Raw genomic sequence first — 15,006 nt, 5'->3', positions numbered from 1 at the left:
TTTCCGCTACGAATTATTGTATCCGCGCTGGGCAGTCCGGTATATAATATAGCACAATACATCCATAATATTTTAAATAAATCCATCAATAAACCAAAATCACATATTAAAGACGGTTGGTCATTTGCGGAAAAAATTAAAAATATTAGCATTAATTGTGAGGAAGTGTTGGTCTCGTTAGACGTCACATCATTATATACTAACATACCGAAAGACTTAGTAATCGAAGCTATAAAAAAAAGATGGGACACGATCGCACCTAACACCAGTCTCAATTTTGAGCAACTTATACATGCTGTTAATGTTGTCTTGGATTCCACTATCTTTAGCTTTAACGGTCTATTTTACAAACAAGTCTTTAGCAGCCCAATGGGGTCCCCTCTGTCACCCATCCTGGCAGATATGGTGATAGATGATCTAGAGTCTTATTGCTTAAATTCATTGCAGTTCGCAGTTCCGGTTTATTTCAGATATGCCGATGACATTTTTACTGTTATACCACGCAATAAATTAGATGAGATGTTATCGATTTTTAATGCTTACCATCAACGGTTAAAATTCACCTATGAAATATAATGTAATAATTCCATCAATTTTTTAGACACAACAATTATTAGGTGTAGTGAAGGAAAGTTAATCACTAATTGATTTAGGAAGCCCACTTTCTCAGGGAGATACATTAACTTCCTTTCAGCCCATCCGTTTAAAAATAAAATTAACTGCATGAACAATTTAGTGGACAGAGCCATCTTATTGTCAAATAAAAAATTTTATAATGATAATATTAATATAGTAAAACAGATTTTAACTAATAATAAATTTCCATTACTTACCATTAATAAATATATCAAAAAAGACTACAATTTTAAAAAAATAAGAACACCAATAATAATAGCAGGGAAAATAGTAATATTAATAACTTAAATGATCGTACATACATTGTGTTACCATACATGGGAAATTTCAGCGACAACATCTCTAAATCGCTTAGAAAAAAAGGACTAAGAGTAGTATATAATCAATCAAAATTAATATTGGACGCTAATGGTGAAAATAAACTTGGCAAACTTGATTTCGACGTAACTAGCAATTTTATTTAATTCTTTCACGACGTTTCGACCATTTGGTTGTGGTCCTTATCAGGTGAAAATTCTATAACATATTATTACACAATCGTTTTTACCAATGTTGAAACATACAAGAAACTATCTAAATGTTGAGTTAATAATATAAATATAAATTTTATAAACGTACCCATTAATTAAACTGAGATTAACGCAACATCACACCGGTCTTATTTAAAATTTATAGTTACAAGTTAAAAGAGGAACACGTCCCATCGCTATGATGTTTCGTCAACGACTAACTTTGAAACGCGACACTAAACAATCTTTATTATTTTGTCGTAAACATTTGTCAAATTCTCAGTGTCTTTCTGTAGGTTAACCGTATTATCATGCTTCTCTATAAAGAATATTTTAGCAATCTCTCTTTTTCTTACATGTTTCTCATTATGTAAAATGGTCGGTGATTTCCAATCAAAGTTATGTCCAAAATCACATCTGTGTTTACTCAAAACCGAATGATTAGACTCATGTAATTTAATATTGTTGGCATGTTCCTTCACTCTAGTGCATAAATGTCTCTTAGTTTGTCCAATGTATGAGGCATTACAATTTTTACAATTGATCTTGTATACTACATTTGTTTTTATATCATTAGTTATTAAATCTTTACCTCGTTTTATCAATCTATTCAACTTTTTTGGCAAACCATAAACGACATTTAAGTTAGCATTTTTGAATTGACAACTAATTGGTTTAGGAAACCTACATGTTCTGGTAGATACATCAATTTTCTTTCAAGTCATCCTATTAAATATAAAATTAATACGATTTACAATTTGGTAGACCATGCAATTTTACTGTCAAACGAACAATTTTATAATACGAATATTGAGATTGTAAAGAACATTTTAATTAATAATTGCTTTCCGGATCGTATTATTAATAAATATGTAAATAAAAGAATTAATAATAAATTAATATAATTGTCGCTCGTATATTGAAAACAAAGTGATAAATATAAGGCCAACTTATCGAGCTGAATAATCGAGATGTTCAGTCAACTACCATTTATTACATGTATAAATTATAAAACTACAGTCATTATATTAAAACTAACGCAAATTACAATCATTTTATAAACGTTTCGACCGCACGCGGTCTTCTTCAGTATAATTATTGAAATATAAATTCTTACAATTCACATAATATCGAAATTTAATTATAGTTATTCAGAATCAAGAGTTTTTGAGCAATTAACGCGTGTTTCAATCCGTCCTGTCCAACAATGTTCGCCTCGATATGATCCCTGATTTTGTTCAGATCTCGGATAGTTTCATCGTTAATATGCGAGAAATTAACCCGTTCCGTAGGCGCTGCGATTAATAAAAAATTACCGATCAACGTATGTCCAAATTATAATATGTATCCCCTACAATTGGTAGTATGCTTACCTATCATCGTTTTTCTTGACAATTTTGCTACTTATTAACAGTTATTAAGGATGACACATAACAAACCAACAATACAGAAAGACAGCTCATTTTAAACTCTACTTGATCGGAGAGCGTGCGTGTTTATATATGATCTAATATCTATGTTTTACTCGTTAATGTCCTATTTGTCCTATTATTATTTCTTGTTCGCTAATATATCCAAAATATCAAAATACGACTCGCTAAGTAACTCAGTATCTTTGTTTAAATTTAGTCCATTTTTTTGTTCCTTGATATGTAGCATCTCAGAAATGAGTCTTTTATAATAATTATTTTCGTTGTCCATGATCTTAACATTGTCCCAATTAAAAGTATGATGTTCATTTATTATGTGTTCAGAAATTACTGAATGTTTCGTTGAGTCCAATCTAATATTATTTTTATGTTCTTTCATTCGCGTCTGCAATTGCCTCTTTGTTTGGCCTACATAAGATGCATTACAATTATTGCAACTGATCTTATAAACCACATTCGAATTGCATGGATGTTTAGTTTTATCTTTCTGCGCTTTAATAATATTATCCAGTTTGTTGAGACATCTATACCCTACCATACAATTTTTATTTTTTACCGAGGAAACAATCATTTCTGAGATCCCATCTATATACGGAATGACAAAGAATTTTTTATTGACCGAGTCATTTCCTATACTTTTTGTTCTTTCTATGTTGGCCTGTCTCTCTATAATGCTCCCCTTAGATATGATGTGTTCTATCCGATGATTAATTTTGTTAAAAATCAGATCAAGAGGGTAACCATTGCTTCTGAGTATATTAATAATTAACTCCAAATTTTTATTAAAAAATAGTGGATGTGATAGCAATAGACATCTGTCTACAAGGTTATATATTATTCCAATTTTGTGGCATAATGGGTGGTTTGAATAAAATGATAACGTCCTTCCTGAGAAGGTTTCTTTTTGATACCAGTCTATATATATTTTGTTATTAATAATTTTAAGTGATAAATCTAAGAAATTCAAGCTATGGTTAACCTCTTGTTCGACCGTGAATTTAAGTCTTTCATGATAGTTGTTAAAATTATTCACAATCTGAGTCATATTAGTCATAGAGGTGGCCACTATTATGTCATCCACATAACGAAAATAAAACAAACATTCCAAATTCAACGCTTTGAGAACTGTATCCTCAAGATCTTGCATAACCAGGTCTGCAATAATTGGTGATAACGGTGACCCCATAGGGGTCCCAAACGTCTGTTTATAAATTATGTCATCAAATGTAAAATATGTAGAAGTCAATATGAATTTTATACCCCCCAAAAATTCGTTTTTCGGTATTTTAGTATTTATTTCAATGTGATCCCATCTATCGTTAATACCGTCAATCGCAAGATCCAGAGGAACGTTCGTAAACAAAGACACCACATCCAAGGAAAACATCCTATCATTCTCATCAATCTTTTTACCAGACAATATGCTGAACAAATCAAAACTATTATTAATATGACTTTTCGCTTTGGGTAGGCTAGCTCGTAAGGTGTTTTGTAAAAACGAAGCCAGCGAGTATAGAGCTGTATCAACCGATGAAACTATGATTCTAACTGGATAGTTTTCCTTATGGATTTTAGGTAATCCATACGCTTTTGGAAGGAGAGAATCACTACAACGTAATTTATAATATTCGTTTTTTGAAATATAATCTTCCTTAAGCCATCTCTTCAACAAATCATTCAAATCGTTCTCTATTTTTTTGCACGGATTTTTTTTAACAATAGTGTAAGTGTTGACATCTTTTAAAACGTTTTCCATTTTGTTAATATAATGAGATCTTTCCATTGCCACCGTAGCATTACCCTTGTCCGCGCATGTGAATAGAACATTCGGATTGTCTTTACAAAATTTTATTAAATCTCTGTGTGCACCAAGTACTTTTTGTTGACTTACGTCATTTTTATCCTTCGTGTTCAGAAGTTGTGCAAATTTTGGAACCGCGATATTTCTGATCGTTGTGAGATTATTAATATTATTTCGTTTGCTATTACTCTCTATGTCCTTGATGAATTCATGTATCGCTGTTTTTTTACTAATATTCGGAAGACAGAATTTATCACCCTTTTGCAACAGATTAGAAACGTTAGGCGGAATGTCTGTGTTGGAAAGATTAACAAACCATTTTTTATTAGTATTTTCCAAAGGGTTAATTGTATCATTGAGAAATTTATTGGCTTCTATGTGTATATTAATCTCCTTGGCATCATTAGTGATTGCCCTGAGAGAATTTTGTGATATTTTCGTCGGTTGTGAAGTTTCAAAATGTAAAGAACAATGTATATCTATAGGTTTGATGCTGTTGATATACTTATAGTGTTGTTTTCTCTTAAGCCAATTGAATTTCTTTTCGTGTGCAGTAACCAATCTGTTGTGGCAATTTTTAAAAGCAATGTTATGATGTTCGAAAATTTTATTCCACGCGAGTACAGGTAAACGATTAAATAACCCGCTGGTGAGATGAAAAATCCTATTTTGTAATGACTCTACCTGTCTATGCAAATCAAAGATTTCAATGCTCATCGCATTTGTTTTGAATTTGTACAACATACTATCTAGTCTTCTGATCGATCTGTGATGAAAAACGTTAAATTTAATGCGGCAAAAACCTTCTAAATGTGTAGGAAAAATATCGCCATTTTTACAATTTCTTAAAAATTCCAATTTTGCTCTCGCTCTTATTAACAAGTAATTCGCATTAATCCATTGTTTAAAATAATCTGCGGTTATTCTTCCAAAAACTCTATGAATAAAATTAAAATTAAAATAGTAATCAGTCCGTTTTGTGTTAAATTGACGCATTGTAAGGCCAGCGTATATTAAAAATAAATTAATATAATTGTCGCTCGTATATTGAAAACAAAGTGATAAATATAAGGCCAACTTATCGAGCTGAATATTCGAGATGTTCAGTCAACTACCATTTATTACATGTATAAATTATAAAACTACAGTCATTATATTAAAACTAACGCAAATTACAATCATTCTATAAACGTTTCGACCGCACGCGGTCTTCTTCAGTATAATTATTGAAATATAAATAAATATAAAAATTGAAATATAAAAGACTTAATGTACTAAATAACAATAGGAATGTTAACCGTCACAATGCGGATAATAACGACAATTTGAGTAATGATTTGGATAATAACGGTAATGTGAATTCGGCTCAAGATAAGAATTATGTAATTCCACTTCCATACGTTAAAGACGTCAGCGACAGAATTAAAAGGTCACTTAAAAATGCTAACTTAAATGTCGTTTATGGTTTGCCAAAAAAGTTGAATAGATTGATAAAACGAGGTAAAGATTTAATAACTAATGATATAAAAACGAATGTAGTATACAAGATCAATTGTGAAAATTGTAATGCCTCATACATTGGACAAACTAAGAGACATTTATGCACTAGAGTGAAGGAACATGCCAGCAATATTAAATTACATGAGTCTAATCATTCGGTTTTGAGTAAACACAGATGTGATTTTGGACATAACTTTGATTGGAAATCACCGATTATTTTACATAATGAGAAACATGTAAAAAAGAGAGAGATTACTGAAATGTTCTTCATAAAGAAGCATGATAATACGGTTAACCTACAGAAAGACACTGAGAATTTGACAAATGTTTACGACAAAATAATAAAGATTGTTTAGTGTCGCGTTTCAAAGTTAGTCGTTGACGAAACATCATAGCAATGAGACGTGTTCCTCTTTTAACTTTTAACTATTGTGCGAATTCGCGGCAACGCGGAGTGCGAACCGGAGAGTGAGTGAAAAATTGTACTGACAACGGAGCACAGCACAACGACAAGAAAAGAAAAGAAGACAAAGTTAATAAGACGGTACTGTATTTTACAATATTTACAAGAAAGTACGAATCGCGCACTAGTGGCGCGATAAACTGCAAGGATTGCAAAAAGTGCAATCGACAAGCGAATTACGTATGCGCGAGAAGTGCGATACTACAGAACTTTTGTGAAAAAAGCGAAACAAAAACTCTCGGTCTATGCGTGCGAGCGGCGACAAGACGAGTGCGAAAAGGACGTGCGGGAAAACAGTTTTATCCTGCCGACCTTCGAGAAGATTCTAATGCAAAATTACCGAACTTGTAATTTTGCAATGTAATGATGTGGAATCTTCTCGAGTGTCGGAGGACAAAACTGTTTTGACTCTGCTGTTTTTGTTTGGCCAGCCCGCGTAAACGGGCTGGCGACAGCCGAAGGCGTTTTGCGAAACGCGCGCAGCGTGATTTGCGCTTGGCGATTAGCGCGAATTGACACGCCGAATTTGATATTGCAAAAATATCAATTTGCCACACTGCATGCATACATGCACACAAGCACTCTCTCTATCTTTCTCTCTCTCCCTCTCTCATTTTCTTTACTCTCAATCTTAACATTCCGCCCGCCTCGTCGCGACGAGCGACGAACGATTTTAGTGATTCGCGGTGCTATCTCAAAGAGAGCATTGAGGTGCAGCGGAGAATACGATGCGCGAAACGAGAGTGAGTATACGACTCATTATTTACAGTTTTTGAACGACGAACAAGAATAATTACACGTTTTTTTTTTTTTATTTTTTTTTACAGTATATTTACACGCGGGACGGAACTCGCGGCACGAAGTTTACGCCGGTGGCCCGGGTCCGTGGCGGCCGCCGTCGGCAGTGGTACGATTTTAACCACTGGCCGGGTCAACTCGCCAACGGACGTGCGGACGTCCACCACGCGTATCTGCCCGTCCTTGCCGGGGTGCACGCGCGTGACCCGAGCAAGCGGCCACCGGCACGGCGGGGTATTCTCGCCCTTGACTAGACACAACTGGCCCTCGAGAATGGCTCCACGAGTGGTCCACCATTTAGGCCGCGGGCTGAGATGCTGCAAATACTCGCGGGTCTACCGCTGCCACAGGTGATCCCGCATCTGCTGCAGGAGCCGCCACCGATTCAGCCGGTTGGCTGACGCATCCAGGAGTGACGGCTCTGGGATGACGAGAAGAGGGCTTCCCACCAGGAAATGCCCAGGCGTCAGGGCACTGAGGTCGTCAGGGTCGTCCGTTAAAACCTCGAGCGGCCTTGAATTGAAACAGGCCTCAACCTCTGTAAGGAACGTCGACAGTTCTTCAAAGGTCAGTCTGGTCTCGCCGATGGTGCGTTTCAGGTGGTGTTTGACAGCCTTGGCCGCCGCTTCCCACAGGCCGCCAAAGTGTGGAGCTGCCGGTGGATTGAAGCTCCACCGTATTCCTCGGTCTGCCAGGTGCCCAACAATCGTCTGAATCTCACGGCCAGCAGCTTTGAAGAGGTCCTTGAGCTGTCGGTCAGCGCCCACAAAGTTAGTGCCGCAGTCGCTGTACACGACTGTGCACAACCCTCGTCGGGACACGAACCGACGAAAGACCACTAGGAAGGCCTCGGCGGTGTAGTCGCTGACGGCTTCAAGATGTACGGCGCGGGAGCTGAAACAAACGAACACCATCAAAAAGTTCTTGTAGGCCTTGTGTCCTCGGCCTCTCGTCGTTCGAAGCCACACGGGACCGGCAAGGTCCACGCCGGTGTGCTGGAATGGGCGGCTCAGAGTGACGCGCGCTCTTGGCAGGTCGCCCATCTTCGGCCGTGAAGTGGCCGCCCGCCATTGGACGCATGGGGGGGCAGCTGTGGATGTGGCTGCGAACCAGTTGACGTTCTCGCGGAATCCAGAAGCGCTGCCTGATGTGCGCCAAGGTGGCCTGGACTCCGCCGTGAAGTATTTGCTTGTGGGCGGCGCCAATCACCAGGTGAGTCAGATGAGACTGCGGCGGTAGGATGACAGGATGACGTTGATCGGCATCCAAAATTGCGTGTTTCAGACGCCCGCTGACCCTCAGGGTGCCCTCGTCGTCCAACATGGGAACCAGCTTGCGGAGTGAGCTCCGGGCAGGCAGCGTTCTTCCAGCACGGACGTCCTGCAGCTCGGCGTGGTAGCTCGACTTCTGAGCTACCCGGATCCATCTTGACAAAGCGGCCTCCAGCTCCTCAGGTTCCAAGGAGGTCGACACAGCTTTGCTGTTTGCTGAGTGACGTCCTCGTGCCCTCCAGCGCCAGATCCAGGCGGACACGCGAATATAGGCGACGAAGGCAGGAGAAGCGGCAGAGCTCCTTAGCTCCTCGGCGGCTACATGGCATCGGAACGGTCGCTGCTCCGGTAAGTCGGCCGTCCCCAAGGGTCCGACGTCCTTCGGCCAGAAGTCCGCGTGATGGCGGAGATATTCCGGCCCTCGCCACCACAGAGGATGCTCCAGGAGCTTCTTCGGCGACACCCCTCGGGAGGCACAGTCTGCAGGATTCTCCTTGCCAGGTACGTGCCGCCATCTTGCATCTTGGTTGTCGCGGTGATTTTCAGCGACGCGGTTGGCTACGTACGTATTCCACTTTGCAGGATGTCCACGTATCCAGCCAAGCGTCACCGTGGAATCCGTCCAGAGAGTGACGGCCGACCTTTCCAGACCCAAGGAGAGCCGCACATGCTCTGCTAGTTTTGACAGCAGAGCCGCTCCGCAGAGTTCTAGTCGCGGCAGCGACACACGTTTCAACGGGGCCACCCTTCTCTTGGCGACCACCAGGTTGATGCGGGGCAGTCCGCCATCCTCCACTCTGCTGTAGACCACAGCAGCGTAAGCTCGTTCGGAAGCATCCGAGAAGCCGTGGAGCGCCACGGAGCTGTGTGGAGTGTTGCTGTGTAGCCAACGTGGCAGTCGGATCTCCTTCAGTGACGGCAATTCCTCCTCGAGGGCTGTCCATGCGGCGGTGTCTTCGCGTAAGAGCGGTGCGTCCCACTCGAGCTGCTGCAGCCACGCCGACTGGATCAGCAACTTTGTACGCACGAGGATCGATGCTAGCCAGCTCAGCGGGTCGAACAGGCGAGTGGTCTGCGCCAGCACGGTCCGCTTGGTAGGTGGGGCCGATGGAGTCAGTTGGACAGACAGCGAGAAGGTGTCCTTCTCGCGATTCCAGCGGAGACCCAGCACCGAGTGCTCGTCTGCAGGTAGCCTCGCGCCGGTCGTCGTGCCTAGCTGATGCTCGACCGGGATGATCTCCAGGAGGCGGTTGTCGTTGGAGGCCCACTTCTTCAACGGAAAGCCGCCCGCCATGCAGAGCGAGGTCACCTGTCCCAGGAGGCAGCGAGCAACGTCCAAGTCAGCAGCTCCGGTAAGTATGTCGTCCACATACACGTCGTGCTGCAGTACATCGACACCGAGCGGAAAGCGGTTGGCTTCGTCCGACGCAAGCTGCCGTAGCACTCGTATGGCGAGGTATAGTGCGCTCGCCAAGCCATACATGACAGTATTCAGCCGGTACTCTCTCACCTCGTTGTCCTCTGCCCACAGGATCCGCTGCAAGTCTCGATCGTCCGGATGAAGTTGGATTTGCCGGTACACCATCTGGACATCGGCGATGAAGACGTACCGGTGCCGCCGCCATCGAGTCAGGACATCAGCGAGAGACAACAGCAAGTTAGGCCCAGCGTGCAGCACACCGTTGAGAGACGCCCCGGCGCCCGTGCGAGCTGATCCGTTGAAGACGACGCGGATCTTGGAGCCGGCAGTCGAAGTCCGCAGCACCCCATGATGCGGCAAGAAGTTGATCCGGTCACCTGGTGAAGCCACAGTGGAGGCAGCGAGCGTCATGTGCCCGAGGGTGATGTACTCGCGCATGAAGTCGCGATACAGTACCCCGAAGTTGTCGTCGCGATCAAAGCGACGCCTCATGACGTCGAGGAGACGTGACACGGCGCGACGGGTGGAGCTTAGGTCCGGCAGCCTCGATCGCAGCGGGAGCCGCACCTGATAGCGGCCGTCTGCTAGTCGTCGATGGGTGCGCAAGAAGTAGTTCTCGCACTCCTGCTCGTCAGCGGTCAGCGGAAGGACGGCACGGGGGGGCTCCTCCGTTTCCCAAAAACGACGCACCAGCTCGGCAAGGTCCTTCACTGTGATGCATTGCAACGACGACACAGGGTTTGTGATGTGGCAGGCCCCGACGGCGCCCAACAGCATCCATCCGAAGCGCGTCAGCAGCGCTCCTGGTTCCTGTGGTCCTCCTCTACGAAGACCCTCCGGTATGGCAAGATCCAGGTAGACGTCCGCACCGAGCAGCAATTCCACGGGATCCTGGCGGTGGAATTCAGGGTCAGCGAGGTCGAGGTCATTAAGGTGCGGCCATGATCGAGCTTCTCCCTCAGGAATGCCACCGTACACGGTTAGGCGCGGCAGCACGAGTGGCGATGCGGCGAGCGCGAAGTGCCCGTCGAGCGAGAAGATGGTGACCGCTGTTTGCCCTCGAGAGACGCCTGACTGGATGCCATCTACTCCGAAGATGGCCGATGAGGAAGAAGTCCGCGGCAGGCGAAGGCGTTGTGCCAGAGATTCCGCGATCAGTAATGTCTCCGAACCCGGGTCAATCAGGACGCGGACGTCGTGGCGAGTGCCCGCGCGATCAGTCACCAGCACGCACGCGATTGCCAGAAGTGCTGATCGACATTCCACCGGCGGTCGCCTGGCGACGTGGGTCGTCACCGCGAAAGATGGTCCGGCAGCAGGCAGAGCCACAGCGGTGAAGGCGTCGTGAAGAGACGAATGGTGCTTGCCAGAGCACTTCATGCACACCTTGGAAGACGTGCAATCAGCAAGGAGATGCCGACCCAGGCAGTTCCAGCACCGTTGGTGAGCATTGATTGCCTTCTTTTTTTCAGCCACTGTCCTTCTCTTGTACAGCTCACAGTACGCGATGAAGTGATCCTTTTTGCAGAGCGGACGGCTGCGGCTCGGGTCTGATCCCTTGCTCCCCACGTGGCTCGTGCGAGCGGCGCGGTTGGACTTCTCCAAGGGCTTGCTTGATGGTCCGGGCCTGGTGGACTGGAGGACCTCCAAGGTTATCAGCTGTTCCTGCAGAAACTCCCGGAGCATGTCGTACGACGGCGGCTCAGCAGACTTGCCGAGCGAACTCTCCCACTCGCGTCGAGTTTTGGCGTCCAACAGCTCGACGACCAGGTGCACAAAGAAATCGGTACAGTCGCTTATCGGACGTCCAATGCCCTTCAGCGCGCCGACTGTGGTGAGTACACCGTGAAAGATCCGACGGATTTCGTCGGCCAAGGGAGTCTTCATCCGCAGCAGCGAGGTGAAGGCCGTCAGGTAGGAACGCACGAGGAGGCGCTTGTTCTCAAAGTAAGTCGTCAGCATGTCCCATGCCTGTTCCAGGTTGTCTTTCGTGGAAGGTAGGTTCCGGATGAGCTGCTCCGCGTCGCCCTTGACACTCGTCCTGAGATAGTGCAGCTGCTCGATCTTAGTCAAGGATGGATCCCCGAGGATGATGGAGCAGAACAGGTCCCGGAAGCTTGGCCAATCCTCGAACTTGCCGCTGAATTGAGGCAGATTGATGCGTGGCAAGGTTTTGCGGGACGGCGCGCTTCCTCGAGCCCTCTTGGAGATGTCAGCTTTCGACGGCTTGGAAAGCCTCTCTTCCATCTCGGCGAGTTTGGAGTGTTGTGAGTAATACGCCGTTTCGACCTTGCTTGGGAGGTCGTCTAAGGAGTACTCATCGTCCTTGATTTCTTTCCAGTACTTATTGCGGAGCTCCTCGTGCAGCTCCTGAAATCTGGCCTATTTGTCGTCCAGGAGGCGGATCGCAGCTTGGATAGTGTCCACGTTTAGCTTGGCCGCCCCAATTTTTCGTAGATTGTCGACACTACGTAATATACGCACATGAAATTTGTGCTGGGCGTCCATCAATTTATCCATGCCCATTTTGTCTGTCACAGGTCACAGGACACTCCGATCGCGCACACACTTTGACTGCGAAGCACAGAAGATGCCGGACGCGACGAAGACGCAGAGAAAAGATCCGGCTCGAAGGACCAAAAAATGTGCGAATTCGCGGCAATGCGGAGTGCGAACCGGAGAGTGAGTGAAAAATTGTACTGACAACGGAGCACAGCACAACGACAAGAAAAGAAAAGAAGACAGTTTTATCCTGCCGACCTTCGAGAAGATTCTAATGCAAAATTACCGAACTTGTAATTTTGCAATGTAATGATGTGGAATCTTCTCGAGTGTCGGAGGACAAAACTGTTTTGACTTTGCTGTTTTTGTTTGGCCAGCCCGCGTAAACGGGCTGGCGACAGCCGAAGGCGTTTTGCGAAACGCGCGCAGCGTGATTTGCGCTTGGCAATTAGCGCGAATTGACGCGCCAAATTTGATATTGCAAAAATATCAATTTGCCACACTGCATGCATACATGCACACACGCACACACACTCTCTCTCTCTCTCACTTTCTTTACTCTCATTCTCAACAACTATTAATTTTAAATAAGACCGGTGTGATGTTGCGTTAATCTCAGTTTAATAATGGGTATGTTTATAAAATTTATATATATATTATTAACTCAACATTTAGATAGTTTCTTGTATATTTCAACATTGGTAAAAACGATTGTGTAATATTATGTTATAGAATTTTCACTTGATAAAGACCACAACCAAATGGTCGAAACGTCGTGAAAGAATTAAATAAAATTGCTAGTTACGTCAAAATCAAGTTTGTCAAGTAGTATATAAATTACAGAAAGAACTAAGTAGCCTTATCAAAAGAGGTAAGGATACCACTCCTAAATTAAATAAAACAAATGTCGTTTATAGATTGGAATGCATTGATTGCAATGTTTCTTACATAGGACAAACAAAGAGACATCTAAATACTAGCATAAAGGAACACCAGAACATTATTAAAAAGCATGAATCAAATCTGTCGGTTGTTAGCAAACATAGAATAGAATGCAATCATGATTTTCGGTGGCTTGACCCTTGTATTTTACATACTGAAAAACATAGACGTAAGAGAGAGATTGCTGAAATGTTATATATTAAAAAGCAAACAAACACAATCAATCTTCAAACTGACACAGACAATCTCAACTCTGTTTATGATAAGGTTATTAGAATAATTTAGCGTCTTGTATCAGTAGTTGACAGAATGTCTTAGCGACATATTAAAGTTCACAGCGCTTAACATATCATAATTTATATCTCTATATCTTAATGTGGCTTATTAGAATTGTTTTAAGTAAGTACATTGTTGTCTCTTTTTGCACGAATTGACTTGTATTTAATTTTAGTTTTACGTCGCTAACTATTGATTTTTTATAATGTTAGCACTTGAAAAGCACTCGAAAAGAACCTAAATTTAAGGTCGAAACGTAGTGTACTTCATATCTAATAAAGACAAATTATTAATAAGAGCCAGTATGGTCAAACTAATCATAAATTTCTTTATTATTTTATAAATAATCATGATCAAGTAAGTCAACAGAAGTTTCTTCTTCCTCATCACAAGGTAGATCGAGAATGTCAATAATTAAATAATTACCTTTCTCGGAAGCGAAAATTTCATATTCGACTAATAGCCTTTTATCCCCCCCGATGGGTTCCCACCTTGACGAAGTCCCGCGGCTGATGGGGTGGGGGGGGTCCGGGGCGGAAGGATATCACCCGTTCAGGGGTGTGACCGACTAGCCTGGGCCCCCTTGGCTCGTCCTGCTGCTGGGGCGGGTGGAGGGGCTTGAGGGGGCGCGCGGGGGCCGCTCGCTCAGGAGATGGCAACCGTGTGCGTCGGACAAAGCGGAACCTCCCCAAGCTAAAGTGTGTGCAACCGTACTGAGGGCTGCATGGCGTAAGGGGAGTTACGTCACAAACGGTGCCTCTCGGATACCGGGCGACCTTCGAGAGTATCGAGCCAAGCCCTGGGCATTCGCGGCTCTGCCCAGGTGATACCGCGCGGCCGCGGTACTCGTGGGATCAAATATGAGTACAAGCCAAAATCAAAATAAAAACTTTTCGGAAGTCCTACAGGGCGTGGCCACCTTAGGTGACGAACGACCTGGAGGAGAAAGCCCGAGCAATTCGGGGGCGGAGCCAAATAAGGCCCAGCCACCAATCGCTAGGGTTCGTTATAGCGGAGCGGCAAGGCGACGCTATAAAAAACAGAAGCAGATGGAGGCGAAGGGGGAAGCTGCAAAGCCCACCTCGGAACTGACATCTGTTTCGACAGTTACTCCCAGGACGGGGGAGCGAGCTTCTTCTGGGGCGGTAAAGCGACTCAGATCGGAGCATAGCACACCCAGTCCTGCCAGTAACACTCAGTTGGGCAAAAGGCCGAAAGTCATAACTGATCAAAGGACTTTTGCCCAATTGACCTCCGGTCTTGTGAGGGTTGCCCTGGTTCCCTTGGCTTACCCTGACAAAAGACTGGAAAAAGACGAGGCATCGCTTCTGAAAGAAACGGTCAGGAAGCGTATCCTTTGCTTAGCAAGGGGTACCAAAGCGCCTACTTTCAGAGGCACCTCGGATAGGGACGGGGCAGTTGTTTTTAACTGCACGAACAGGGAAACTGAGGAGTGGC

General features: G+C 44.0%; 1 protein-coding gene across 1 annotated transcript; it reads right to left on the bottom strand.

Annotated features, from left to right (window-relative positions):
- Positions 1 to 7,472: 7,472 nt before the first annotated feature.
- Positions 7,473 to 12,354, bottom strand: LOC114944095 (uncharacterized). The gene is made up of 3 exons (XM_029319850.1): positions 12,313 to 12,354; positions 8,282 to 12,210; positions 7,473 to 8,031 (listed from the first exon to the last, which is right to left on the bottom strand). The coding sequence occupies exons 1-3, from the start codon at positions 12,352 to 12,354 to the stop codon at positions 7,473 to 7,475; spliced, it is 4,530 nt and encodes a 1,509-aa protein (XP_029175683.1).
- Positions 12,355 to 15,006: the final 2,652 nt, after the last annotated feature.

The sequence above is a fragment of the Nylanderia fulva genome, unplaced genomic scaffold (assembly GCF_048542155.1).
Source record: "Nylanderia fulva isolate GAGA-0341 unplaced genomic scaffold, ASM4854215v1 Scaffold358, whole genome shotgun sequence".
Lineage (NCBI taxonomy): Eukaryota > Metazoa > Arthropoda > Insecta > Hymenoptera > Formicidae > Nylanderia > Nylanderia fulva.
The sequence above is the reverse complement of the archived record's forward strand: the minus strand, read 5'-3'. Positions and strand labels throughout refer to the sequence as shown.